The 27,633-nt window shown below is 43.3% G+C and overlaps 3 protein-coding genes across 5 annotated transcripts in view; 1 reads left to right on the top strand and 2 right to left on the bottom strand.

The window, feature by feature from the left end:
• The window catches only part of LOC129819669 (E3 ubiquitin-protein ligase RNF19B-like), a 36,680-nt gene extending 24,065 nt beyond the window's left edge, over nucleotides 1-12,615 (bottom strand). The window contains exon 1 of the mRNA XM_055876139.1: nucleotides 12,274-12,615. The gene's annotated coding sequence lies outside the window, so the exon portion shown is untranslated. The remainder of the gene's footprint in view (nucleotides 1-12,273) is intronic.
• A 658-nt stretch (nucleotides 12,616-13,273) lies between these two features.
• Nucleotides 13,274-18,457, bottom strand: LOC129819679 (adenylate kinase 2, mitochondrial). Of its 3 annotated transcripts, XM_055876155.1 has the most exons (7): nucleotides 18,281-18,455; nucleotides 16,851-16,976; nucleotides 16,583-16,693; nucleotides 16,280-16,374; nucleotides 15,893-15,965; nucleotides 14,901-15,105; nucleotides 13,274-13,478 (listed from the first exon to the last, which is right to left on the bottom strand). In XM_055876155.1, the coding sequence occupies exons 1-7, from the start codon at nucleotides 18,377-18,379 to the stop codon at nucleotides 13,471-13,473; spliced, it is 717 nt and encodes a 238-aa protein (XP_055732130.1). In that variant the 5' UTR covers nucleotides 18,380-18,455; the 3' UTR covers nucleotides 13,274-13,470. The 3 variants fall into 3 exon arrangements, with proteins under 3 accessions (XP_055732130.1, XP_055732131.1, XP_055732129.1); XM_055876156.1 differs by lacking the exon at nucleotides 14,901-15,105 and having other exon boundaries at nucleotides 18,281-18,454; XM_055876154.1 differs by lacking the exon at nucleotides 13,274-13,478 and having other exon boundaries at nucleotides 13,485-15,105; nucleotides 18,281-18,457.
• A 1,899-nt stretch (nucleotides 18,458-20,356) lies between these two features.
• On the top strand, nucleotides 20,357-25,005 carry LOC129819680 (C-type lectin domain family 4 member D-like). Its single transcript, XM_055876157.1, has 7 exons — nucleotides 20,357-20,525; nucleotides 21,494-21,580; nucleotides 21,953-22,075; nucleotides 22,534-22,587; nucleotides 22,996-23,147; nucleotides 24,010-24,140; nucleotides 24,337-25,005. Exons 1-7 carry the CDS (start codon nucleotides 20,456-20,458, stop codon nucleotides 24,524-24,526), a joined length of 807 nt encoding a protein of 268 aa, XP_055732132.1. The 5' UTR covers nucleotides 20,357-20,455; the 3' UTR covers nucleotides 24,527-25,005.
• Nucleotides 25,006-27,633: the final 2,628 nt, after the last annotated feature.

The following is a 27,633-nucleotide window of genomic DNA, read 5'->3' as shown; positions in this document are numbered from 1 at the left end:
AGAGAGAGAGAGAGAGAGAGAGAGAGAGAGAGAGAGAGAGAGAGAGAGAGAGAGAGAGAGAGAGAGAGAGAGAGAGAGAGAGAGACAGAGAGAGAGAGAGAGAGACAGAGAGAGAGAGAGAGAGAGAGAGAGAGAGAGAGAGAGAGAGAGAGAGATAAATAGAAAGAGGGATGAGTGTGAGTGAGGAGGCATGGCAGATGGGCATGAACATCCTGAAGACTCAGTGGTCTAGGTTCTGTGATCGGCACACGCTTTTTCCCTCACTTGTCCTCCCACTCGACTGCTGCTCGCTCGCACACACAATCTCTCGCTGTGATGTACAATTACACTAATGACATCTTATTTAGCCTCTAAGCAGCTCTCGTTTCTTGTCTTCTGAATTAAAAACCTCTCAGACATGTGGGATATTGTTATGCTTGCTGCTGCAAGGTGAGTCAACTGTATGCAGAGCCTCTTGACAGAGACATTACTCTTCTTGGACATTAAGTGGGACCAGTTTGTGCTTTCAGTTTGATTGGCCTAGTCTCAGCAATTCTATTTGCGGAAGACACTGAAACTGTACAGTCTAAGTACTGTCGGATCCTCCATCCTTCCCAGGAACCCTGTGAACCTACATAATGCATCTACGCACGCACAAACTTACTGTAAGTCAATTTGATATAATACCGGTGTGCCACTGAAAGACCCAATAGTTGTTACACAAGCCACTGAGTCAGAGCTGAAATGCTGCTGTTGCATTGCTGTTTTGGGGTTACATCGTTTTGGGGTTAGACTGTTTTGGGGTTACACGGTTTTGGGGTTAGACAATAAAAGCATGGGTCTATTTTTGACCAGGGACTTCCAACCAAAGTAAAAGGGAACACTGGGGATGTCCCTATTATACTGTTGTGCTATATTTCACTTGGGCAACTTTGGACGACACACAATTAATCTTCTCCTTTCCCCCTTCTGATGACCAGGTGGCGAATCGCATCTCTGCATGTCTGGCAGACATATCAGTGTGGATGACGGATCACCACCTCAAGCTGAACCTCGGCAAGACGGAGCTGCTCTTCCTCCCGGGGAAGGACTGCCCGTTCCATGATCTCGCCATCACGGTTGACAACTCCATTGTGTCCTCCTCCCAGAGCGCTAAGAACCTTGGCGTGATCCTGGACAACACCCTGTCGTTCTCAACTAACATCAAGGCGGTGGCCCGTTCCTGTAGGTTCATGCTCTACAACATCCGCAGAGTACGACCCTGCCTCACACAGGAAGCGGCGCAGGTCCTAATCCAGGCACTTGTCATCTCCCGTCTGGATTACTGCAACTCGCTGTTGGCTGGGCTCCCTGCCTGTGCCATTAAACCCCTACAACTCATCCAGAACGTCGCAGCCCGTCTGGTGTTCAACCTTCCCAAGTTCTCTCACGTCACCCCGCTCCTCCGCTCTCTCCACTGGCTTCCAGTTGAAGCTCGCATGCGCTACAAGACCATGGTGCTTGCCTACGGAGCTGTGAGGGGAACGGCACCTCAGTACCTTCAGGCTCTGATCAGGCCCTACATCCAAACAAGGGCACTGCGTTCATCCACCTCTGGCCTGCTCGCCTCCCTACCACTGAGGAAGTACAGTTCCCGCTCAGCCCAGTCAAAACTGTTCGCTGCTCTGGCACCCCAATGGTGGAACAAACTCCCTCACAACGCCAGGACAGCGGAGTCAATCACCACCTTCCGGAGACACCTGAAACCCCACCTCTTTAAGGAATACCTAGGATAGGATGAAAGCAATCCTTCTGACCCCCCCCCTTCTTAAAAGATTTAGATGCACTATTGTAAAGTGGCTGTTCCACTGGATGTCATAAGGTGAATGCACCAATTTGTAAGTCGCTCTGGATAAGAGCGTCTGCTAAATGACTTAAATGTAAATGTAAATGAAATTATGCTTTATAAAATAAATATGTTTTGTGTGTGTGTGTAAATGTCATATTATTCAGGGATACAGTTGATATTCAGAGATATGGTTGACACAAACTAACACAAAGGGGGCATAGTAGGCTTCTGATACAGCACTACACTCCAGTAGGCTGCTGATACAGTACTATACTCCAGTAGGCTTCTGATACAGCACTACACTCCAGTAGGCTTCTGATACAGTACTATACCCCAGTAGGCTTCTGATACAGTACTATACCCCAGTAGGCTACTGATACAGTACTATACCCCAGTAGGCTGCTGATACAGTACTATACCCCAGTAGGCTGCTGATACAGTACTATACCCCAGTAGTCTGCTGATACAGTACTACACTCCAGTAGGCTGCTGATACAGTACTATACTCCAGTAGGCTTCTGATACAGCACTACACTCCAGTAGGCTGCTGATACAGCACTACACTCCAGTAGGCTGCTGATACAGTACTATACTCCAGTAGGCTGCTGATACAGCACTACACTCCAGTAGGCTGCTGATACAGTACTATACTCCAGTAGGCTGCTGATACAGTACTATACTCCAGTAGGCTACTGATACAGTACTATACTCCAGTAGGCTACTGATACAGTACTATACCCCAGTAGGCTACTGATACAGTACTATATTCCAGTAGGCCTAAGTAATTAAAGCTCACCGTCACACAAACAAGCCGATTCATGGCACTGTGTGGTTGTTTCCAAAGACTGACAGACAGCGGGGTAGGCAGACAAGCTGGTAAGCTAATTAGCTGCTTTGTAGCGATATTACCTAAACTCTCTGTAAGCCCTGAGCTCTAACTGAGGACTGAGGCCTGTGTCTCTGGGCTGAGTCTCTGGGTAGAGCAGGTGGTCTCTGTGAACTCAGGTTTACTGGTTTAATGGATTAAATTCATTAGACCAGAATGGCGCAATAACAGGTTAATAAAGGGCCTCCCGAGTGGCGCAGCGGTCTAAGGCAATGCATCTCAGTGCTAGAGGCGTCACTACAGACCCTGGTTCAATTCCAGGCTGTATCACAACCGGCCGTGAGTGGGAGTCCCATAGGGCAGCGCACAATTGGCGGCCAGCGTCGTCCAGGTTAGGGTTTGGCCGGGGTAGGCCGTCACTGTAAATTATAATTTGTTCTTAACTGACTTGCCTAGTTAAATAAAGGTTCAATAAAAATAAAAACAAGAAATAAAAATAACAAAGGTGGTGACAGCAGCATGAGGCAGTGAGATGCCTCTCAGTGTGTTGTTCTCTTTTTCGACATCTTTCTTTCTCTCCTGGCAGAAGTTAATATAGGAGGGAGGTAACAGAGTGAACTGCCCATGTGGCTACGACACAGTTACACCTCTCTCTCTCCCTCTCGTTCCTCTCTCTCTTCCCCTCTCTGTGACGAGGCCATCGCCGTGTCTCGCTAACATGCTGGGCAGGCCAAGACTCCTGCCGCCTCCAAACACCAGGCCAGTTGAGTCATGTCGTGATGTGATGAGACTATGTGAAAACCGGGTTAAAAAGGAAACATGTCCTTCTGTTCAGCTAAAAGAGCCATTATCTGGTTACCTACGGAATCATAGTGTATTTGGCGGTCATTTGGAGGTCATTCGGAGCCCTCCCACACTATCAGTCTTATAAGGTAATGGAAGATGTGGGAGTTTTAAAAGGAGTTGAGAGCCAGAGACAGTCGCTGGCCATTCAGTGGAAACACCTAGAGAAACCAGACTTTGCGTTTCCTCTGAATTTACCTCAGAACTGAAGCAGGCAGAGAGGAGGAGTGGTCAGCCAGTCTCGCATCCCTTTTCAAACAAAATGAAGCAACAGGAATACCCTGGAAAAACCCCATTACAAGCACTCGAACACACACGCCACGCACCCACATACTTACACACCCAGTCATCCACACATTGGCACATCGTCAAACCAAAACACACACACACTTATGTATTGCATAAAGAGATACACACGTATGAATGCCCCTCTGATTCAGTGAGATAAATGGGAGAGTCAGGCTACGAGGTTCTATAATTAGAGGAGCATTCAGGAGGCAAACTGCTGAGTTGTTGAATGTTTAATGTGAAGCCTGGAGGCGTCACAGGGGCAGAGAATAGGCCCAGGTCCCAGCCCCACAGCCCACTGAGCCCCAATCCACCAACACAGACCAGGGCCTACCAACCAACCAGTGGGTATGAAAGACAGGGAGGGGCCGGGTAATTTGAGGGAAAAAGAGAAGGAGGTGTCAATGAGGACAGTGCATGTGAGTGGAGATAGATACAGTATGTCACATAGGCCTAGTATGGTTGACTGTTAGGCTGACTTCCAGTGGACTGTAACCTGAAGCGGCCTTAACAAACTATGATTACAATAATAGTTCTAGTATGTGGGACCAGAGACTACAAATGAAGTCAGTGTTTCCAATAAATAGAGGTAATATAGTTGTGGGGTAGTGAGTGTTGACTTCCCTATTAGTTGTTGAGGACAGACGGTAACTAGAGCAAGCAGCTGGATACCAGGCTTTCATGGTTGCATGTCGTCACCTCTTTCCTCGCTCTCTCTCAATGGAATGATATTAATATCCTGGCCTCAATAATGCTTTCGGGACAAACAGGGGAGCGGTGGGACAAGGAACGAATGAGTGAGAGGGGAGAGGAGAAAATTGAGAATGAGAGGGCATTCGACATGACGGGCATTTTGGAATACAGATGTCAAAGAATGCTCAGAGGTGTTAAACAGTAGCTCACCACTTCCTACGGGGTACTGTAGCAACATGCATGTACATAAACAAACACAGATGCACACACAGTAGTTATGTACTATGGTACTCTATCATCAGCCTTGACTCACTGTTAGATTACTGTGCACTTGTTTTATACTCAAGAATGAGGAGCAGTCAGAACATGCACAATAATATGGGATATATACACAATTTATTCAAAGGTATGTGGACACCCCTTCAAATTAGTGGATTTTGCTTTTTCCAGCCACACCCATTGCTGACAGGTGTATAAATGTGAGCACAGAGCCATGCAATCTCCATAGACAAACATTGGCAGTAGAATGACCTTAATGAAGAGCTCAGTGACTTTCAATGTTGCACCGTCATAGGATGCCACCTTTCCAACAAGTCAGTTCATCACATTTCTGCCCTGCTTGAGCTGCCCCGGTCAACTGTAAATGCTGTTATTGTGAAGTGGAAACGTCTAGGAGCAACAACGGCTCTGCCGTGAAGTGGTAGGCCACACAAGCTCACAGAACGGGACCGCCGAGGGCTGAAGCGAGTAGCGCATAAAAATTGTCTGTCCTCAGTTGAAACACTCACTACAGAGTTCCAAACTTCCTTCGGAAGCAACATCAGCACAAGAACTGTTCGTCGGGAGCTTCATGAAATGGGTTTCCATGGCCGAACATCAAATCTAATTTTATTTGTCACATGCGCCGAATACAACAGGTAAAGTAAAAAATTATAAAAAGTAACACAATAAAATAACAATAGCAAGGCTATATACAGGGGGTACCGGTACAGAGTCAATGTGCAGGGGTACAGGTTAGTTGAGGTAATTTGTACATGTAGGTATGGGTAAAGTGACTATGCTTAGATAATAGACAGCACGTAGGCCAGTGGCACCGCCAAGGGGTGGCCAGGGTGGGCCACGGCCACCCTGATTCAATCGCTGGCCCCCCCCCACTGAGCCCCCTCGCGAGTCACATATGCATAATATGCTTCTATCTGATATTTTACTTTAGGTACTATTCATTTAAATAAATAATGTATATTTTTCAAAATAGTTCATGTAAAATAAAATAACAAATGCATAGCCAGCCAGACGCTTTTGACCGTCCGGAACTGCGTCACACTCCGACCCTTCACCCCTTCCCGGCCTGCTACTGCACAGTGCACTGCCAGATGACAGTCTGCCTCATGGATAGCAGCAGCTGAGCTCAGCCTCGTGTCTCTGGTGGCATAATCGGAAGCTAGGCTAGCTGGCAGATGCCTGCAGAGTTGAGACCACCAGACTACGTGTAAGTAAGTCATACAATACTAGTTATAGTAAAAAAATGTATGCACTCAGTAAACTGTTCGTTTTTGACGGTGTCGAATTACCTAGCTAGCTAGCTAGCATATGTTAGTTAGCTAGCTAGTTAAGTTAGCTAGTTAAATTAGGTATTGGGGAGGCTTAGCTAGCTAGTTTATGCCTTAAGGTTACTCTGCAGCATAGAGTGTTAGCTAACTATAGTCAGAGTTATCGTAGCTTTCTAGAACGATTTTCAAACTACTTGATGAACTTAGGACTGCCACAGCATCTAGCTAGCTGACGTTATGGGCTGGTATAGCGTTAGCTTACTAGCTACGATTAGTCACTGTAGCTATGTCAATTTGCAGACAATGAAGAGAAAGTCCACGAATATCTCTTCTTTCTTTAAGAAGAAAAGTAGTACAGAGGAGACACAGCCGACAGGGGAGCAGCAGCAGAGGGTTAATGAGGATGCAGTCGAAGATGATGATAACATCATTGAGCAAGCCAATGAACAGGCAGAGGCAGCGAGAGAGCATGGCAGAACATGACAGCGACGAACTGGCACAGGCAGCATCAGTGACAGAGCACAGTGAAGAACACCAGATGGCAGCACGGCACGAAAGTGCGGAACAGGCAGCAACAACAGTCCCAGAGGTCGACAACCAAGCGAGGCAGGACCCAGCTAGAGTTATTCAACCCATTCCTGGACCAACAGGTGAAGTTATGACAGTGTGACAGTGCCCCCGATAATGAAATGGATGGCTAGAGAGTAATGTTACCTGGGTCATGACATAATCACATAAAGCCCTTCGGATTCATGTTTATTGGTAGTTGAGTTTGAATAGTCTGAATTGTCTGTAGGCCGATATTACAAATTAGCCCAAATAGATCTACAGTGTGTCGGCCTCCTTGTAACATTCACCATTGTTTTTGGTGAGATAAAACATCTGTCAGATATTTTACAGTCCCCACAACTCAATTTGGGCATGGCTGTTACCCTTGTTGATTCTCTTGTTGACACATTGAACAGTTATAGAGAGGGCTCTCGCTTGAATGAGATTTGGGACAATACTGTGACCTCCAGGCCGTCCAGGGCGTCAGATCACAGGAGTCATTTCGGGCAGGTTCATTCATTCCAATTGTTGATGTGCTTCTATCTGAGATGAAGAGAAGATTTTCTAAAGAAAATGGTGTCACAATGCAAGGAATACAAAGCCTTGAATCCCTGCAGTCCCACATTTTGTGTGAAAAAAATAAGTGTTTCCATCTGCCTCACAATACAACTGCAGCACTGAGGATCTAGAATATGAGATCCCTCAGCTTAAGTGAATTCTTGATAGGAAGCAAACTAGTGGTTTGGAAACACCAACCAGTTTAATAGAGCTCGCAGTCTTCCTTCAGCCATATAGGGAGGTGTTCCACGGGATGTTTAAACTTTGCAAAATTGCACTTGCATTACCTGTGAGCACTGCAGCATTTGAGCACAGTTTTTCTGTGCGAAAGTTAATCAAGACTGTCTTGAGAAATACAATGAGTGATGAGCGATTGCTCAATTTGGGGGTGTGAAGAGTAGCGTCAAGAAGGGCGAGGGCCATAAATCTTGATTTTGTGGATGTGTTTGCCAAAAGACACAGCAACAGGCGAATAAAGCTGTATTGAAAAGAATGTAGCCCTTAAAGCAGGGATAAGAATAGGTTGTCAGTAGTGTATAGTAAAATGTACATTGTACATGATAATGCTTTTTATGTTTTGTTTTTCATTTTTGGACATATAGTTGAAGTCGGAAGTTTACATACACTTATGTTGGAGTCATTAAAACTCATTTTTCAACCACTCCACAAATTTCTAGTTAACAAACTATAGTTTTGGCAAGTCGGTTAGGACATCTACTTTGTGCATGACACAAGTAATTTTTCCAACAATTGTTTACAGACAGATTATTTCACTTAGAATTGACTGTCTCACAATTCCCGTGGGTCAGAAGTTTACATACACTAATTTGACTGTGCCTTTAAACAGCTTGGAAAATTCCAGAAAATGATGTTATGGCTTTAGAAGCTTCTGAAAGGCTAATTGACATAATTTGAGTCGATTGGAGGTGTACCTGTGGATGTATTTCAAGGCCTACCTTCAAACTCAGTGCCTCTTTGCTTGACATCATAGGAAAATCAAAAGAAATCAGCCAAGACCTCAGAAAAAAATTTGTAGACCTCCACAAGTCTGGTTCATCCTTGGGAGCAATTTCCAAATGCCTGAAGGTACACCTTCATCTGTACAAACAATCGTACGCAAGTATAAACACCATGGGACCGCACAGCCGTCATGGGACCGCGCTTCTTCAGGAAGGAGATGCGTTCGGTCTCCTAGAGATGAACGTACTTTGGTGCGAAAAGTGCAAATCAATCCCAGAACAACAGCAAAGGACCTTGTGAAGGTGCTGGAGGAAACAGGTACAAAAGTATCTATATCCACAGTAAAACATATCGACATAATCTGAAAGGCCGCTCAGCAAGGAAGAAGCCACTGCTCCAAAACCGCCATAAAAAAGCCAGACTACATTTTGCAACTGCACATGGGGATAAAGATTGTACTTTTTGGAGAAATGTCCTCTGGTTTGATGAAACAAAAATAGAACTGTTTGGCCATAATGACCATCAATATGTTTGGAGGAAAAGGGGGGATGCTTGCAAGCTGAAGAACACCATCTGAACCGTGAAGCACAGGGGTGGCAGTATCCTGTTTTGGGGGTGCTTTGCTGCAGGAGGGACTGGCGCACTTCACAAAATAGATGGCATAATGACGAAGGAAAATTATGTGGATATATTGAAGCAACATCTCAAAATATCAGTCAGGAAGTTAAAGCTTGGTCGCAAATGGGTCTTCCAAATGGACAATGACCCCAAGCATACTTCCAAAGTTGTGGCAAAATGGCTTAAGGACAACAAAGTCAAGGTATTGGAGTGGCCATCACAAAGCCCTGACCTCAATCCTATAGAAAATTTGTGGGCAGAAATAAATCATTCTCTCTACTATTATTCTGACATTTCACATTCTTAAAATAAAGTGGTGATCCTAACTGACCTAAGACAGGGAATTTTTACTAGGATTAAATGTCAGGAATTGTGAAACACCTTAGCCAAATACATTTAAACTCAGTTTATGTAAACTTCCGACTTCAACTGTATAATATTTTTGTTTACAAAAAGACACAGCAACAGCTGCATAAAGCTGTATTGGAAATAATTGGAGGCCTCTGTGTGATGTTTTTAAACTTGAGTATGCTTGTTCCCAGTAAATGTTTTGTTCCTTACAATCAATATGCTCCTTCAAATTAAAGCTATATATGTGTAATTTTAAGGAAAAGGACAACTAGCCTATTTGAAGAACAATGAATCGCCTAACACATTTATACAGACAAATAACACATTAAAACAGGATTGTCGCAGAACTCAAAATGTTAACTGTACCGGTATTAGTCTATGCATCAGATAAATAGTAACATTAACTGTAAAATAAGAAACCAAAGTACAATGCTCAAAAAAATAAAGGGAACACTTAAACAACACAATGTAACTCCAAGTCAATCACACTTCTGTGAAATCAAACTGTCCACGTAGGAAGCAACACTGATTGACAATAAATTTCACATGCTGTTGTGCAAATGGAATAGACAAAAGGTGCAAATTATAGGCAATTAGTAAGACACCCCCAAAAAAGGAATGGTTTTGCAGGTGGTGACCACACACCACTTCTCAGTTCCTATGCTTTCTGGCTGATGTTTTGGTCACTTTTGAATGCTGGCGGTGCTCTCACTCTAGTGGTAGCATGAGACGGAGTCTACAACCCACACAAGTGGCTCAGGTAGTGCAGCTCATCCAGGATGGCACATCAATGCAAGCTGTGGCAAAAAGGTTTGCTGTGTCTGTCAGCGTAGTGTCCAGAGCATGGAGGCGCTACCAGGAGACAGGCCAGTACATCAGGAGACGTGGAGGAGGCCGAAGGAGGGCAACAACCCAGCAGCAGGACCGCTACCTCCGCCTTTGTGCAAGGAGGTGCACTACCAGAGCCCTGCAAAATGACCTCCAGCAGGCCACAAATGTGCATGTGTCTGCTCAAACGGTCAGAAACAGACTCCATGAGGGTGGTATGAGGGCCCGACGTCCACAGGTGGGGGTTGTGCTTACAGCCCAACACCGTGCAGGACGTTTGGCATTTGCCAGAGAACACCAAGATTGGAAAATTCGCCACTGGCGCCCTGTGCTCTTCACAGATGAAAGCAGGTTCACACTGAGCACATGAGCACATGTGACAGACGTGACAGAGTCTGGAGACGCCGTGGAGAACGTTCTGCTGCCTGCAACATCCTCCAGCATGACCGGTTTGGCGGTGGGTCAGTCATGGTGTGGGGTGGCATTTCTTTGTGGGGCCGCACAGCCCTCCATGTGCTCGCCAGAGGTAGCCTGACTGCCATTAGGTACCGAGATGAGATCCTCAGACCCCTTGTGAGACCATATGCTGACACATGCACATTTGTGGCCTGCTGGAGGTCATTTTGCAGGGCTCTGGTAGTGCACCTCCTTGCACAAAGGCGGAGGTAGCGGTCCTGCTGCTGGGTTGTTGCCCTCCTTCGGCCTCCTCCACGTCTCCTGGTGTACTGGCCTATCTCCTGGTAGCGCCTCCATGCTCTGGACACTACGCTGACAGACACAGCAAACCTTTTTGCCACAGCTTGCATTGATGTGCCATCCTGGATGAGCTGCACTACCTGAGCCACTTGTGTGGGTTGTAGACTCCGTCTCATGCTACCACTAGAGTGAGAGCACCGCCAGCATTCAAAAGTGACCAAAACATCAGCCAGAAAGCATAGGAACTGAGAAGTGGTGTGTGGTCACCACCTGCAGAACCATTCCTTTTTTGGGGGTGTCTTACTAATTGCCTATAATTTCCACTTTTTGTCTATTCCATTTGCACAACAGCATGTGAAATTTATTGTCAATCAGTGTTGCTTCCTAAGTGGACAGTTTGATTTCACAGAAGTGTGATTGACTTGGAGTTACATTGTGTTGTTTAAGTGTTCCCTTTATTTTTTTGAGCAGTGTATATCAGTATGTGATTTCTTAACTCTCATATTGACATAGTTTTCAACTAGCCTATATACTACAACAGCATAACAGAATTCCTGAATTTCAGTTATGGCTTTTGGTTTTGGTGTGCCACCCCAAGATTTTCAGTGGCCCAATCTGGCCACCCCCATGAAAGATTTCGGGGGGCGCCACTGCACGTAGCAGTAGCAAAAAACAAATGGGGGGGTCAATGTAAATAGTCCGGGTGGCCATATGATTAATTGTTCAGCAGTCTTATAGCTAGAAGCTGTTAAGGAGCCTTTTGGTCCTAGACTTGGCGCTCCGGTACCGCTTTCCGTGCAGAAGCCTAAGATCACCATGTGCAATGCCAAGCATCGGCTGGAGTGGTGTAAAGCCATTGGACATTGGAGCAGTGGAAACGCCGTCTCTGGAGTGATGGATCACGCTTCACCATCTGGCAATCAGACGGACAAATCTGGTTTTGCCAGTTGCCAGAACACTAGCTGCCCCAATGCATAGTGCCAACTATAAAGTTTTGTGGAGGAGGAATAACGGTCTGGGGCTGTTTTTCATGTTCCAGGCTTAGTTCCAGTGAATGGAAATCTGAATGCTACAGCATATAATGACATTCTAGACGATTCTGTGCTTCCAACTTTGTAGCAACAGTTTGGAGAAGGCCCTTTCCTGTTTCAGCATGACAATGCCCCCGTGCACAAAGCAAGGTCCATACAGGAAATGGTTTGTCAAATCGGTGTGGAAGAACTTGACTGGCCTGCACAGAGCCCGACCTCAACCCCATCGAATACCTTTGGGATGAATTGGAACGCCAACTGCAAGCCCGGCCTAATCGCCAAACATCACTAATGCTCTTGGCTGAATGGAAGCAAGTCCCTGCAGCAATGTTCCAACATCTAGTGGAAGGCCTTCCCAGAAGACTGGAGGCTGTTATAGCAGCAAAGGGGGGGACCAGCTCCATATTAATGCCAATGATTTTGGAATGAGATGTTCGACGAGCATGTGTCCACATACATTTGGTCATGTAGTGTACCTTTGGCAGTTCATATACACTGACCAGGTAGCAAACTAACACTTCCGTTAGCGATAGGTTACTGACCTTAATGTAGCCTAGTAGGCAACTGAGCGACATGACATTCCAAACTACAAGACGCATGATGAAATGCGTAAAAATCGAACTCTTGGACATGTTGCCATTTTTGTCAAGGCCCAATACGGCAGACTTTTCTTACCTCGGGGTGGTGAGACCGTTTTCTGGTACCCGTTGTGAGTCTTCTCCCGTGAGTGGCGATGCGCAGTGATCGATTGCTTTGGGCGTGTTGAAGTCCTCGTTATGTCTAGGCTATTTCATCTCAGCCTCCAATACGGAACCTGACACCATTCCTAAAATATCAATGGACTATATATAGATATATATAGGCGTATAGACTGAATATAAAATACAGCTGGGACTCCGTCCCCTATTTGGAGCGCAACAGAATAATCTTCGCAGTTTGCTTCTTTGCTTTCTGACGGAGGAAAACCCTAGTCTGTGCCGCTACCAACATAGAACACGGAAACCCCACCCGTCCGTAGTGACGTCACCGTTGGAAGCTCAAAAAGCACTTACTGGTGGGTCTTGACGGGAAACTGATGTCAATATTTTGCTTGTGGAATATAATCACCTGGAACTTGAACATTATTTTGTGTAAGAGATCCCAGAAATAAGTAAAATCCTAAAGAGTGCTCACCACAGTCGATGACGAATTTCATCCAACTTTAGATATATTTTTTTACCTTTATTGAACTAGTCGAGTCAGTTAATATCAAATTCCTCTTTTCAATGGACAGCCTAGGAACAGTGGGTAAACTGCCTTGTTCAGGGGCCTCGGGGAGTCGATCTTGCAACCTTTCAGTTACAAGTCCGACGCTCTGGCTTTTGGCTACCTGCCGCCGCCGAACAAGGCAGTTGATTGAGTGCTGGCGCAATGTACTTGGATTCATGTCCTCAAAGTACATCGTTCAGTGTCTATAATAATTTAGAGAATTTCCTGACCAGGTAACCTGATTACACATTTGACAAGTATGAACTTTACCCACTCTACAGGCTAATGCATTAAGTTCCATAGACATACACCCAATATGCAAAGTAAACCATGACTAAATTCACATTGAGATAATGGCAGTTGAGTGTTACACTAGTAGCAAGTAATATTATAGTAGTAATCAGCACAAAGGGAGGCTACAAAATGATTGTCGAACAGCGGCTTCATTTTATTAGAAGGGTAACATAATCAAAGTCAATTTCAAGATGGCTCCACGTGTTCCTTGTAGAATGCAGTACATGACACTCGCTCATCCTCCAGCAAGATTCCAAAATTAAGTCCTACAGTACAACAGTTCCTCCTACCCCTCCCTCGTTTCCATTGCCAGGATTGGCCAGCAGGGATTCAAACAGCTGGGGGGGAAAAAAAAAAAAAAAAAAAAAAAGTCTCAGGTGAATTTAAAGACATGCGCACAAACATTTTAACAAAATACTGAGTTTTGGGTCATTCAAAGCTGCATGATGCAGAACGTATAGCTAGTCTCAAGTTGCTCCCTTGGACAGCTACAGGTCCTTGTTCAACTTAACAATCCTGTCCATCTATAGTGCAATTAGGCTTCCAACATCCATTTTAAAACTTAGTGCCTCAACATTTAACAATCAAAAGCATCAGCCGTTAGGCTTCGCATAAGTTTAAATTAACGCTGAACTACAATGGTGACAGCAGTAGATTAACAATAATTTTGCTAGTAGAAAACTTGACTACATGAACTAAAGCAGCATTCAATGCAGTGGTGTCATTGTTTTGATACTTTTAACATTATCTAGTCAAGCTAGAAAAATTCTAACCGCAAGCCTACTGGCCAATAGTGTCACATAATACAACCGCTCTCGTTTTCTGACTACCCTGAGAACATCATGCATTCAGAGGAGAGAAGTCAGTCTACAGAGAGGGGACAGATCTAGACAGGATAAAGGAAAGGGCAAAGGAGTCAACTGGTAGCCTAGTCATAGTGTGGAATATAAATCACATCAATAGGAACAAAAACAAGTGTTGGTTAACAGGAACTAAATGTACATTGTATGACAGGTACTTTGACTATACTCTAGAAAAGTAGCATGCTTTCACTAACCAAAGCACACAAGGTGTCAAAGTAGAAGAGGCAATAGATTCATAATGAATTCCTGAGTAGACTTCTGAGATTGTACGACATTAGCTATCCCTGTCATCTAGCCCAGGACTCATTACATTCAGATGAAGTGTAATTCATTCTTAAATCACATCCCTATTCCCAACTGCTTCCTCAATTTAATCCAAGGACAGGGACCATCACTGAAGCTACATTATATAGACATGTGTATATAGCCACGTTATCGTTAGCAATTGTGTATTTATTCCTTGTGTTATTATTAATCTTTTTTCCCCTCTGCATTATTGGGAAGCGCCCGTAAGTAAGCATTTCACTGTTCGTCTACACCTGTTTACAAAGAATGACAAAGAAACATGCCTTTGATTACCACTGATATGTATACCTGGCCCAAGGGGAAAATACACTCATCTTATACACTCCATTATAACCAGCTAGTCCAGTCTCTGTAGTTTCCAGGAGAAGTCTATTCAAGTCCCAGTAGTGGAGAGCATTCAAGTACAAGGTAGAGACCACCCCACCACAGAATGAAGAAAGTGGAAAGCAGAAGAGGGGCAGGAGAGCGGAGCACAGACTAGTCCCGAGAGAGAAAGATTCAAAAAGGAGAGTTGGAAAGCTAGACGACAGGAGCGTGAAGGAGAGACAGAAAAGGAAGAGGGAGCTTAGACGAAGAGCACCGGGTCTTTACAGGTGGCGGCTGCGGCCGAGGAGAAGGCGGCGAGGATGGAGGCGAAGACGACGTCGGGGGACTGGCCGGCGTCGACTGCCTTGTGCAGGCCGCGGGCACTGTAGTATTTGACCAGGGGCACCGTCTGCCCGTGGTAGGCCTCCAGCCGCGAGCGCAGCGTCGACGCATTGTCGTCGCTGCGGCGCATCAGCGGCTCCCCTGTCACCTGATGGGGACAGAGAGATTAAACCTTTCATGGGTGAAAAGGGCAATTTTGGTTTCTTTCTCTGGTCAGGTCTTTTTCCCCACCCCTTTGAGTTGACAGATCTGAAAGACTTGGATCAATGTAGGAAATATGGTGATGGCGCCCCCTAGATCTCAAGTTGGGCAAATGCATCTGCCATGTTAAATTCTCTCCTATACAGTCTTGTCAGAGCTATGATGAACACAGAAGGGCTTGTGAAGGTTTGGAGCTGTGTCAAATTGTTTCCCGAGCCAGTGGCACTGAGCTACATCTCTGGGTACACCACACACACACATTACAACCCCTCGTGTGTGTTGAAAGCCATCTGTGCTGAGCATCTGAAACAGTCCCACGTGGCTCAGTTGGTAGAGCATTGCAACGATAGGGTTGTGGGTTCAATTCCCACGTGGGACCAGTACAGAGAAGGGGGGAATAGTATGAGATGTAGGCACTCACTACTGTATATCGCTCTGGATAAACTCATCTGCTAAATGAAACAAGAGCTCAGAGCCATTAGCACAGAAGCTCCTAGCCAAGGGGTTTCACAACACTTGTGAAAGACTGTGCAAATGCGCCACTGCTTTGTCATATTACAAGCATAGACACTAGTTAAGTGCATGTTTGACCAAACTTGAACACACACACACACACTTTTGAAGTGCAAGTTGACCAAGAAACACATTTGAACACGAGTTAGCAGATTGGGATCTACAATAGAAGTAGGATTTCCAGACTCAGGAAGGGCGACGTCCGTCGACAAAATACTTACGTCGTCCTTCATTGGCTCTTTGGGTGGGTTGAACTCCTCGTGGTAGGAGCGACCGCTAGGCTGGTGAATTAGTCTGAGGGGGAGAGGAGAAGGTTAGTCTGAGGGGGAGAGGAGAAGGTTAGTCCTCCACCCACACTGCCCTTGGCCCACTTCAAAGGCGTACACTATATCCCACCATGGCCACACAAAGAAGCCCTTTTTGACATGCTGATGTGACCATTTCAATGGACTACAGGTACATCACTTCCGCTCTTTGAAGCTGTGTCTTCAATACAGAGCATTGTTTGTCGTGGATGAGGTGGTGTTGCTCTGCAACATTATTTGTCCAACAAATGGCCGATAATAACTTGCTCAGACCACAGGGCACCGCGGAATATTTGGTCCTACCTGCCACAGATCCTGCGCACCAGTAGGGAGTCGTCGACAGAGAACTCGATCACAGAGTCCAGCTTCTCTGTGCGCTTCTCCAGCAAGTCATCCAGCTATGAGACAGAGGGAGTCATGAAACATGGGAGCAGGGAGGTAACAGGTTCATATGCTCAGTGGTAAATTTGAGGGTAAACGTAGTTCACACCCCCCGCATTCATTTTGTGTGATGTTTACCACTGCTTATGCTTGACTAACAGAAAGACAAACTTTTGCTCTGGGGGATTGACAGCAAAATGGAGTCAGGCACCAACCAATCCTCACCATCTCTGCTTGTTTCACTGTGCGGGGGAATCCATCCAATAGGAACCCCTTCTTACAGGGAGGCGTGTCCAGGTTCTTTTCTATGAGTTCTACCACCATCTCATCACTGACCTATGAGTCATTTGACAGGAGTAAGTTCACAGAGTGATGAGCAGTGAAAAGAAATGCATGAGATGACACACCGGTGACACAAAATATTAATTCCCATTTCAAAAATGCACGCAGAAACATGTTCAGAACTAACATGAAAACACACTACACATCTTACCAGTTTCCCAGCATCCATGGTCTCCTTGAGCCTCTTGCCGAGCCCAGAGCCAGACGCCACCATGGCCCTCAGCATGTCCCCCGTGGCCAGATGACACACACAGTACTGCTCTGCCAACCGAGGAGCCTTGGAGGAGAGAGGGAGAGCGTGGGTATTGGCATCAAGCCTCATGTTATAAGGGCAAAAGGTGTGACTACATAAATGCTACGTCTCAATTTCAACTTGACAACTCTGAGGAGAAGAGTATGGCCAAGCATATGCACATCGCAACCTGGCAAACTACTACAACAGGTTGGAGCCCGTCAAAGGATTAAAGTCATGCTGAATCGTAAAATGGCTGGCTGTTATCCATATTTTTAGCACAGTCGAAGTGCAAAATTCCTTCAGCTACAGAACATAGCCTCCACACATGACATGAGTCTGAATGTGTGTGGGGAAGGCACAAAGTAAGTGTTGAATAATTAACTTCATAGCACATGCATTACTGTAGTTTCAAAGACACAATCATGTTGCCATTTTGTTATTACATTTCAGTGGGATGTTCAGGTTGTGCCAGAACAGAAAAAAAAGACCAAACCCTCAGAGGACTGACTACATACTTGGGATATTCAAAACATGTGTCTGAAAGCCCCCTACAGTACTTTTACCAGCCTGTGCAAAAAATAAAAAAATGTATTCAGTATGTGTGTGTATTTACAATGCTGTGCAGCTACTATAGCCATGAAAGACATATGGATACAGGACTGCAAGGAAATACAGAAGTCCCCAACTCTGGTCGTGGGAAGCTGCAGGGTGTACCAGCTTATGTTCCAGATCAGCCTAAACACACCTGACATAATTACCTAACAAAACCCTGCACAAGCGGTTGCTCTCCTGGACCACATACGCCCAGAAATTAAATAAGAACTTCATTGAGCTTATTGACAGGGAAGTCAAGAGGTAACACGTTTTAACTGAACCTGGTTAGATCAAGTGAAAGCAGTTGGCTCTGGACAGCTGGAGAGTATGATTCGCATACAGTCACCTAATGTGACGTTGAAAGGGCCCTCTTATCTTTAGGACTAGTCACACAAACGGTTGGCATGCGACTCCAGAGACGAGTACCACATTGTGATCTTGCAACACCTTGGCACACAGTCAAACTTGCCAGCACCAGATGGTGGGAGACAAGAGGGAATTAGTTACATTCCACTTGACAGACGCTCATAACTGGTTAGCGAGCTAGATACAACTTTTATGATACTTCCTTATTCGTCTGATCTAACTACACAATTCATTATACGCGACTTAGTCAAGCGAGCAGAGATAGCCATCTATGCAAGCCAATTCAGAATGAACTTCAGGACAGGGTGTATAAAGTTAGTCGGCAGTGTGGGCCAAGATGTTTCCCATTCCTACACTTCCTTAGCAAGTTAGCATAACTCACTCACCTGTGTTCCTTTCCCAGCACCAGGGGGTCCGAGCAGGATTGCCCGAATTCCCTTTTTTACGTCGGACACAACTTCATTCCGTTGCGTGCTGGGGGCCATGTTCACTTCAGTCGTCCTTGTACCACTTTTCTTATCTGCCAACTCGCCCAAGAAAGGATGTGTCACCGCCTTCTTCCTGGATGACCCTCTCTTTATCAGAAAATACTTCCATCTCATTGGCCATTAGATGGCTCAGTCAAGCATCCTACACACTGATTTGCTGAAATAGTACGTTTCTTGATATAACATCCGGGTTTTGCATACGCATTTATGAATCTTCTTTGGTCAGGGACCATCAAAATGAAAATTAACATTGTTATTAGTTACATAATATTCTATCATTATTATTATTAATTGTTAATTGTTATTATAATTATAATTATGAATGCATAATTAGTATTATTATTATTATTATTATTTCATCTGTCGAGAAGAATTACAAGTACTGCATGATGTGTCCAGAGATGGCAGAAGAGACTCAGGGACTGTTCTTAACCACTGCCAAGATGTAGTTGCTTTTTGTGGGATTTTCAGCGGCGATGGTTTCACATAGGTGGGTGCTACATGTTCGGCAATGGAGGACCAGTACCCACGGAGAGGCACTGGCCGTCGGAGAAGTAGATGTGGTGCACCGACGAAGCGTTCTGGCCCTGTTTGTCAGACTGTCTTTATTTCAGCGTGGCCTGCGTAGCGTAGTGGTTAGAGCGTTGGACTAGTAACCGAAAGATTGTAAGTTCGAATCCCTGACACAGTACAAATCTGTCGCTCAGTTTACACACTAGGCTGTCTTTGAAAATAAGAATGTGTTCTTAACTGACTTGCCCAGTTAAGTAAAATAAATTCACTCTGGCTGTAAGGTCAAAGCCCCCATCACTGAAGCTACACTGCCTCAACTCCCAGCCTTACCTCTGCAGCCAAATATAGACATTCAATCTCCGTTTATTTGTTATGCTTTGATATTATTTTCTGTAATGAAAAGCGGTATACAAGTTAAATAAAGTATTATTATTATTAACATTGTTATTTGTGTCTATATATAGGCGTTTGTTGGAAGCTCACTCTATAATGAAATGAATGAGTAGTCAAATGGTAGGAAACTATTAGCTGTGGAAATGATTCAATCGTGTTCAATGCCCCATCTTGCTACTGCAGTTTTCAAAGTCTAAACGGGATCATTGGGACGTCCCAACTCTGATGTCACCCCATTAAAAATGACATTTAAATGGTTATGTTAAGGCTTAGGGTTAAGTAAGTGTTATGGTTAAGGTTAGGGTAGGGTAGGGTAGGGGTTAAGCTTAGAGTTTAGGGTTTAGGGTTTAGGGTAGGGATGTCCCAAGGATCCCTGATAACATGAACACTGTTTATGCACACTACACTGGGAGATCAGTCATCACATTATCAAATTCATATCCAATTAAGACAGGGCTGATTAGATGGTAAAGATGGAATGACGGATGAGATGGAAAGACTGAGAGTTGTCATAATGTCCACACAGTGTATCTTCATGTCATCGATGTACCAGTCCAGGACATTTGACTTGAGGAAATGCCAAACACCAAACTTCAACTCTTATTTTGTTTCTAATGAGCAAGCATTAATGTAGATACTTTTAACGCTGTAATAAAATATAAATGTCACATCTGTCTTTGTAGGCAAACCCCTAATTAAAGATTGTTCAAATAATACTTTTCCAACTAACAAGAAAACCAACAGACTTCTAATAAAACCACAGTAGTTATCTAAACTAAGAGCTTTTAGAAGCAAACAATAGAAACATACTATTAATCAAACTAATAAGATTCCAATGTCTCATGTAGTTCAGCTACATGTCAATGAGAGATTGAACTGTGTGGATGTAATGGATGACCAATGATAGGAGTAGGCCTACCATTTATTAATTAATAGTGATAGCTAACATATTAGTTTGTTAGTTGAGAATGAATGCCCGAAACAGAGAAAAGAGAAGTGTCATTGCGGAACTTTTTTGCTGCTGTTTTCAACATCTTCTTTCCCTCATTTCTATTTTGGGTTGAAGACATTTCTATTTTGGGTTGATGTGAAATGTGCCTGGTAGCAGTGTTTAGGATCAGTAACCATCTCGACTCACTGAAAGACAGACAATTGCAATAGCTAATTATGTCTGAAGGAATAGTCTATGCTGATGTAAAGTTCAAAAAGCAACAAAGGACTGAAGGAAAAAATTGTGGTACGTTCTAAACTAAAATATGTCACTAAAAATGCTTTTTTATAGACATGCTGTATGCTCAGGATGTGAGGAATGTTCAACAAAAAGCTTCTACCTGCATAAATATCTATCTAATGTTAAAGAGGCAATCTGCGATTGGTAAATACATTTTAAGACTTTTATATGAATGATATATAGATATTGATTCTTGAAGAATATTACTTATAAATGCCTCATGAGCTTAGTTCAACTGTATTATCCCATCAGAACGCCAAATGTACATTTGTTGTACTACATTGTTTGTACACAACGTAATTGTAAACAAACACTGTATAGCTTCAAAACATGGTTAAAGCTATCATTTTGATCTCATGGTCATCCAGCCCCACCTCTCAGAGACGAGTACCACATTCTCAATTTCCAGATTATTCTGAAATTAGATTAATACTGTATTGACTTTATTTGACAATGCATATTGTTAACTATTTCAAAACAAAATGACTTCCCACTGGGCACAGAGGACAGTTCAACGTCTAGTTTTGATTTGCATTTGGTTTAGTTGTCAACCAACCACGTCATTGGATTTAGGTTAAAAGTTGTTTAAAAAAAGACTAAATACCCTCACGTTGATGATTTTTTGCAAATTCAATCGGTTTTCCACATTAATTTAATGTCATCACACTGACGTTTTTTGGTTGAAATGACATGGAAACAACGTTGATTCAACCTGTTTTTGCCCAGTGGGTTACATCACAAAGAGATTTTAGGGATTTCAATTAGTACTTTGTAGGTATATTAAAAGGGTTTTCAAGAAACCTATATTTAGCTGGTTGGCATAAACATTTTTAAGCAGGCCTCATGCTTTATCAGTGATCTATGCCATTTTTTTTTACATTGACAAATTGAGTGTCAAAAATGCTTGTTCTTGAACAGCCAATGTGATGAGAGGAGTTTTGTCCTATTCTCACACTTTCATGGTTACATTTCAGCAACAGCATCCACAGTGAATGATACCACACACTCTGAAATCTCCATTTTCAGAACCAGATGCAACCAGCCATCTATCGACCCTAATGGTAAGTGTGTGTGTGTGTGTGTGTGGGTGAGTGCTTGTGTGTGTGGTTACGTGTGCGTGTGTGAGTGTGGTTGTGTGGGGTCAGATGAAGTCAGTGCAAATTGCAAGCAAGGCAAAACAATGAGAACATTTGCTTTCAGCAAACTGAAAATATCTCAACCACATATGGGTGAGAAAAAAAGTTTTCAGCATGCAGAACAGAATCTAATTGAGATTTTTCATCATCCTTGTCTCCATAGCCTCAAAAACCATGTTCCTTGTTCCATGAATCATACATTTTCTTCATGTTTTGATGATTTCATGTCTAACATACAATAAAACTAAGTAGAAAGTTGATGGGAGTCTGATTCATATTCTCTCTCTGTCCCCTCAGCTGGTGACCCTGATTCTCAGGAGGGGTCAAAGGTCAAACCAAGTGGATATGACCCTGTCAGAGTTGTTCTGGTGATTCTCTGTGTTCTTCTGATGGGTGCTGTCATTGGACTTGGGGTTCTCTGTAAGTACTATATATAGAGTAGAGTAGACCCATGGTGGAGTCTAGAGTAGGATTAGGAGTCCCAAACTGGCTGTTCACATATGAGGCGGGATAGGATAGCCACAGGAAAGTTGGGTAAAACTCATTACTGTACGTTTCAAATGTGTCTTTTTCACACTGATACAATTAGCCCACAAACCCAGTGCAGCACTCTTCAAAATCTCAAAGATTTGATTTGAAAATAATCTTACAGCAGGTGAATTTTGGATCATGTGACACATGCTAAGATGAATACTAAACAGTACATTTCCAGTGACATTTTCATCCCGATAGAAAGTGTATAGTATATGGGCTTTACCCTCTCAGTTATGAGGAAATGATTGATGTCACGATGCAAAAATGTAACATGTTTTAACCAGAAGAGAGAAGGGGAAGTCTGAGTACAAAATGTGACTCGTTTTTTTCTTTTTTCTCAACAGTTTTGAAACATAATCAAGAATTGATTGAGCAGAGAACTTGCTGTACAATCACAGGTACTATGCGAGAATGTCCAAATTAATAGTGGCACAAGATCCAGTCATTCCAAAAAGTGCTTTGTTATACATAGGCCTATGTTTTATATCATAGAATGAACTCCATTAAGGAATTGGAATTACTCTAAGAAATTCCATGGTAAAAAAAGAAAATGGAAGTCACTTCAAACCTAATTTTATTGCTTCGGTTTCAGTCCATTTCTGCTTTTTTCTTATCCCACTTAGGCTGAGGCTAAGTATATGCATAGTAAATCAATGTGTTTTCATGTCAGTATGGATCTTACACAATCAGTGAGATAAAAAAAAAGTAACTATTCATATAGTATGTTACAAATACTGGATTTTGATAAGGGACTATAGACAAAGACATATATATCACCAGGTTATTTCTGTTCCCTCCCTCCACAGAGCATGAGCGTCCAATGTGTGCTCATGATTGGATGTGTCAGGGGAAAAAGTGCTATTATTTTTCCAATGATAGTCTGAACTGGGTTGAGAGTCAGGGAAAATGTGTCTCCATGGGAGGACAGCTGGTCATCATAGACAGCCATTATGAGCAGGTAGTTATCACGACTATTGAATGGGAATTAAATAACACATTGCATCTGTCCTTCCATATTATCTTTCATTAATTAAGGCTGTGGTCGGGCAATAGATTTTGTATCCACAAATTACAGATTGAGCCAATGGGTTTATAAGATTTAAAAGTGCTTTACATTTTATTATGAGGGCTTAGTACCATGTCAGTCTAATGAGAAAAAAACAACTATACAGCACATGCAATTTAACATGCAATCTACAAAAATTCAAGTACACCATGTTTGAAGGAGAATTCAACCAATTACATAATTTTGTATTTTTTGCCTTATAAGGCTAAACTGAAATTTGTCTACGGACAAGGAGAGACTGCAAAGCACGCTTTTCTTTTGTATACCATGCTTTTAGAGGTTACAGCATTGGGCCAGTAACCGAAAGGTTGCTGGATCGAATCCCTGAGCTGACAAAGTAAACATCTGTCATTCCGCCCCTGAGCAAGGCAGTTAACCCACTGTTAGCCGGGCGGCGACGACGTGGATGTCGATTAAGGCAGCCCCCCGCACCTCACTGATTCAGAGGGGTTGGGTTAAATGCGGAAGACACATTTCAGTTGAATGCATTCAGTTGTACAACTGACTAGTTATCCCCCTTTCCCTGTTGTCACCAACCGCTAATTTTAGCATTTCATAACCAAAACCAGTAAAATGAAAACACTTTTTAGTCATTGAGCTTTAGGTTCCACAAAAGCGTGGATTACTGTTCTTGGGTGTACTCGTCTAGTCCATAGACTGCTATCAATCAGTGTAAGGCAACATTTGGGTGAACTATCCATTTAACCCATTGTAGCACTCTAATATAATTTGTCAATCAATGTTCCTGGTGAAGACAATCTTAGATAAGAAAGTTGGTGCTATAATGAGTGAGGGTGAAGACAAGTTCTGGATCGGACTGACAGACCAAAAAGAAGAGGGAAAGTGGTTATGGGTGGACGACACACCTCTTGAATCAAATAACAGGTCAGAAGTTATTTTGAATAGGAATACATTTACGAAAGCATGATCATTCAGTATTGCTTCTACAGCATTAGAGTATTGTGATGTGTTCTCATAATTGACTAAACACAAAAATACAGGTGAAATGAGGATTTCCAAACAATGCAGTTAATATGAGGACATGGATGGCTGAATTAATTATAATGTGATTCCTCTGTAGCTTCTGGTTTGTTTCCCAAAATGGCAAGGAAGAGCCTGACAACTGGCAAGGAGACAAGGAAAGAAACAATCCAGACGGTGAAGACTGTGCTAGAATGGGAGAAAAACATGGTACTCATAATGGCAAGAGTTGGTTTGATGTCAACTGCGGTTTGTCTTACAGAAGAATATGTGAGAAAATGTTATTCTGAAATTTCATTTTTGTCCCCCCCAGTTTTATCATTGGAATGTGATACAAAACACGCAACAGTGTGCTTTAGGACCGTGGACGCCTCCGAGCAGTCGGGTAGGCTGTTTGAAGTGTTTATCCGACTGGGTAAAATAAAATAAAAAATACCTTATGTCCCTCCCACTTCTAAAACCAAAGTTGCACCCCTGTGATACAGTATCTGTGTGAAACTAAAAAAAAGTATTCAATTTTACTATGAACACAAAAGTATCTTTACGTATCTTTTTCCTGACATTTATAATAAGAAGTGAGGATAAACTGTATTGGTAAATGTATTACAGTAGCTTACTGCTGATGTTTACAGACTGCTTGTTATCAACAATACGTTTATGCTTTTTGCGTTTTATGCTATAATGTAAAACAAGCCAAATCTACAACTGAGCCTAACAAAAAACATGTCAGATATCTTCAGTTCAGCATTTTCTTTATTAAAGAAAAACTCCACCCAAAAACTATCTTTTGGTATTTATTTCATTAGTCCATTGTTGATAGAAGTTAGGTTTCCGTCCAATTGGTGACAGATGTTCATGCGAATTAAAAAAAAAATGGGCATAAAAATAGAATGCGCATTTTCCCACAAGAGATGTTTACATCAAATTAACATGTTGTGGATAAAAGGATGTGGGTGATGACCTAGTGCACATAAAATAACTTTTGTGGTTAAATTCCCATTCCCAAATAAAAATATTTATTTTTAGTTAAATGGGGTTCCGTAGTACTTTCACCTCTACTGATGGTTTTGTGAAGAAAAAAAATGTGTTTTAGCGAATGTGCCCACTCTAGTTTTGGCGTGTGCACTATATAGCCAATTATTATGGACAAAAGAGTGAGATATTTTTTATTTGTCAAATGACAGCCAAGCATCGATCATCATGCCGCCAAAATAAGACCCTCGATATTTTTTTCTGTAGGAGCATCAAGCGTATCACCTTGAACTTTCACCACCCTGTGAAGTGCTTTATAATTTATTTTGCTAAGACTTAATTTTAAGAGGTCCATATTACAGTGTAATAAATGTGTAATTACACTAACAAATATTGTAGTTAATTTGTAATAACTCATAGTTACACTGTAGTAACAACATGTAATTGATGGTAATTGCAGTCTGTAATTACAGAGGTTTTACAACAAATGCTTGTTACCATGTTTGTTACTAAACTCACAAATTTAGTGTTTAGTTTCTTCTCAGCTACATCCGATTTAGTATAAACTGTCAAAAGGTTGTAATCTCTTGGACAGATGAGCTGGGTGTCCGAGATAACTAAGGTTGTAAGCTCAACAGGCTCTTAACTACCCGTGAATGGCACACTTCAAAATCCTCTTTATTTGTACTATTTTCTACATTCCACATTTCTGAAAAAGGCGCTGAAGAGGATGGCTGACACATGCTCCTAACCAGCTGTGCTATTTTGACCGTTTTTTTTGCGTTGTTTGTAACTTATTTTTTTACCTATTTTGTCCATAATGTTGCTGCTACCGTCTCTTATGACCGAAAATAACTTCTGGACATCATAACAGCGATTACTCACCTTGAACTGGAAGAAGCTTTTTCCTTTAACGAGTCTGACGAGAAGGATATACTGCTCTCCCGGGAGCAGGCCCAAATCCCCGTCATTTGCGTAAAGAAAAGACTAAGGAAAAGGGGGCACAGGTCAGGCTGCCATCTAAGATTCCGGAGGCGAGCGAGTGAACTCCCACTGCCATCCGTTCTACTGGCTAACATGCAATCAATGAAAAATAAAATTGATGACCTACGATTATGATTATCCCACCCACGGGGACATTAAAAACTGTTTCACCGAGTCGTGGCTGAACGACGACACGGATAATATAGAACTGGCGAGATTTTCCATCCACCGGCAGAACAGAGAAGCTACATCTGCCAAGACGGGGGTGGGGGTGTGTGTCTATTTGTCAATAACATCTGGTGCCCGATGTCTAATATTAAAGAAGTCTTGAGGTATTGCTCGCCAGAGGCAGAGTACCGTATGATAAGCTGTAGACAACACCATCTACCAAGAGAGTTCTCATCTAAACTCAGCAAAAAAAGAAACATCCCTTTTTCAAGACCCTGTCTTTCAAAGATAATTGGTAAAAATCCAAATAACTTTACAGATCTTCATTGTAAAGGGTTTTAACACTGTTTCCCATGCTTGTTCAATAAACCATAAACAATTAATGAACATGCACCTGTGGAACGGTCGTTAAGACACTAACAGCTTACAGACGGTAGGCAATTAAGGTCACAGTTGTGAAAACTTAGGACACTAAAGAGGCCTTTCTACTGACTCTGAAAAACACCAAAAGAAAGATGCCCAGGGTCCCTGCTCATCTGCCTGAACGTGCCTTAGGCATGCTGCAAGGAGGCATGAGAACTGCAAATGTGGCCAGGGCAATAAATTGCCATGTCCGTACTGTGAGACGCCTAAGACAGCACTACAGGGAGACAGGATGGACAGCTAATTTTCCTCACAGTGGCAGACCACGCTCAACAACACATGCACAGGTGCCCGAGTCACACCAGGAACGCAAAATCCCTCCATCAATGCTCAGACTGTCCGCAATAGGCTGAGAGAGGCTGTACTGAGAGCTTGTAGGCCTGTTGTAAGGCAGGTCCTCACCAGACATCACCGGCAAAAACGTCGCCTATGGGCACAAACCCACTGTCGTTGGACCAGACAGGACTGGCAAAAAGTGCTCTTCACTGACGAGTTGCGGTTTTGTCTCACCAGGGGTGATGGTCGAATTCGCGTTTATCGTTAAAGGAATGAGCGTTACACCGAGGCCTGTACTCTGGAGCGGGATCGATTTGGAGGTGGAGGGTCCGTCATGGTTTGGGACGGTGTGTCACAGCATCATCGGACTGAGCTTGTTGTCATTGCAGGCAATCTCAACGCTGTGCGTTACAGGGAAGACATCCTCCTCCCTCGTGTGGTACCCTTCCTGCAGGCTCATCTTGACATGACCCTCCAGCATGACAATGCCACTAGCCATACTGCTCATTCTGTGCGTGATTTCCTGCAAGACAGGAATGTCAGTGTTCTGCCATGGCCAGCGAAAAGCCCAGAT

This window comes from Salvelinus fontinalis, chromosome 22 (assembly GCF_029448725.1).
Source record: "Salvelinus fontinalis isolate EN_2023a chromosome 22, ASM2944872v1, whole genome shotgun sequence".
NCBI lineage: Eukaryota > Metazoa > Chordata > Actinopteri > Salmoniformes > Salmonidae > Salvelinus > Salvelinus fontinalis.
This window is presented reverse-complemented; position numbering and strand designations above follow the sequence as displayed.

What these genes read in the sequence shown, in the direction of transcription:
- LOC129819679 (XM_055876154.1), bottom strand. Translation starts at nt 18,379, where the DNA reads ATGGCCCCCAGCACGCAACGGAATGAAGTTGTGTCCGACGTAAAAAAG. An exon ending in CAGTGAAACAAGCAGAGATG is followed by an intron (nt 16,375 to 16,582) that starts GTGAGGATTGGT and finishes TCTGTCTCATAG; the next exon opens with CTGGATGACTTGCTGGAGAA. An exon ending in GTGCGCAGGATCTGTGGCAG is followed by an intron (nt 15,966 to 16,279) that starts GTAGGACCAAAT and finishes TCTCCCCCTCAG; the next exon opens with ACTAATTCACCAGCCTAGCG.
- LOC129819680 (XM_055876157.1), top strand. Translation starts at nt 20,456, where the DNA reads ATGTCTGAAGGAATAGTCTATGCTGATGTAAAGTTCAAAAAGCAACAA. An exon ending in CATTGGACTTGGGGTTCTCT is followed by an intron (nt 22,076 to 22,533) that starts GTAAGTACTATA and finishes TTTTCTCAACAG; the next exon opens with TTTTGAAACATAATCAAGAA. An exon ending in TAGACAGCCATTATGAGCAG is followed by an intron (nt 23,148 to 24,009) that starts GTAGTTATCACG and finishes TTCCTGGTGAAG; the next exon opens with ACAATCTTAGATAAGAAAGT.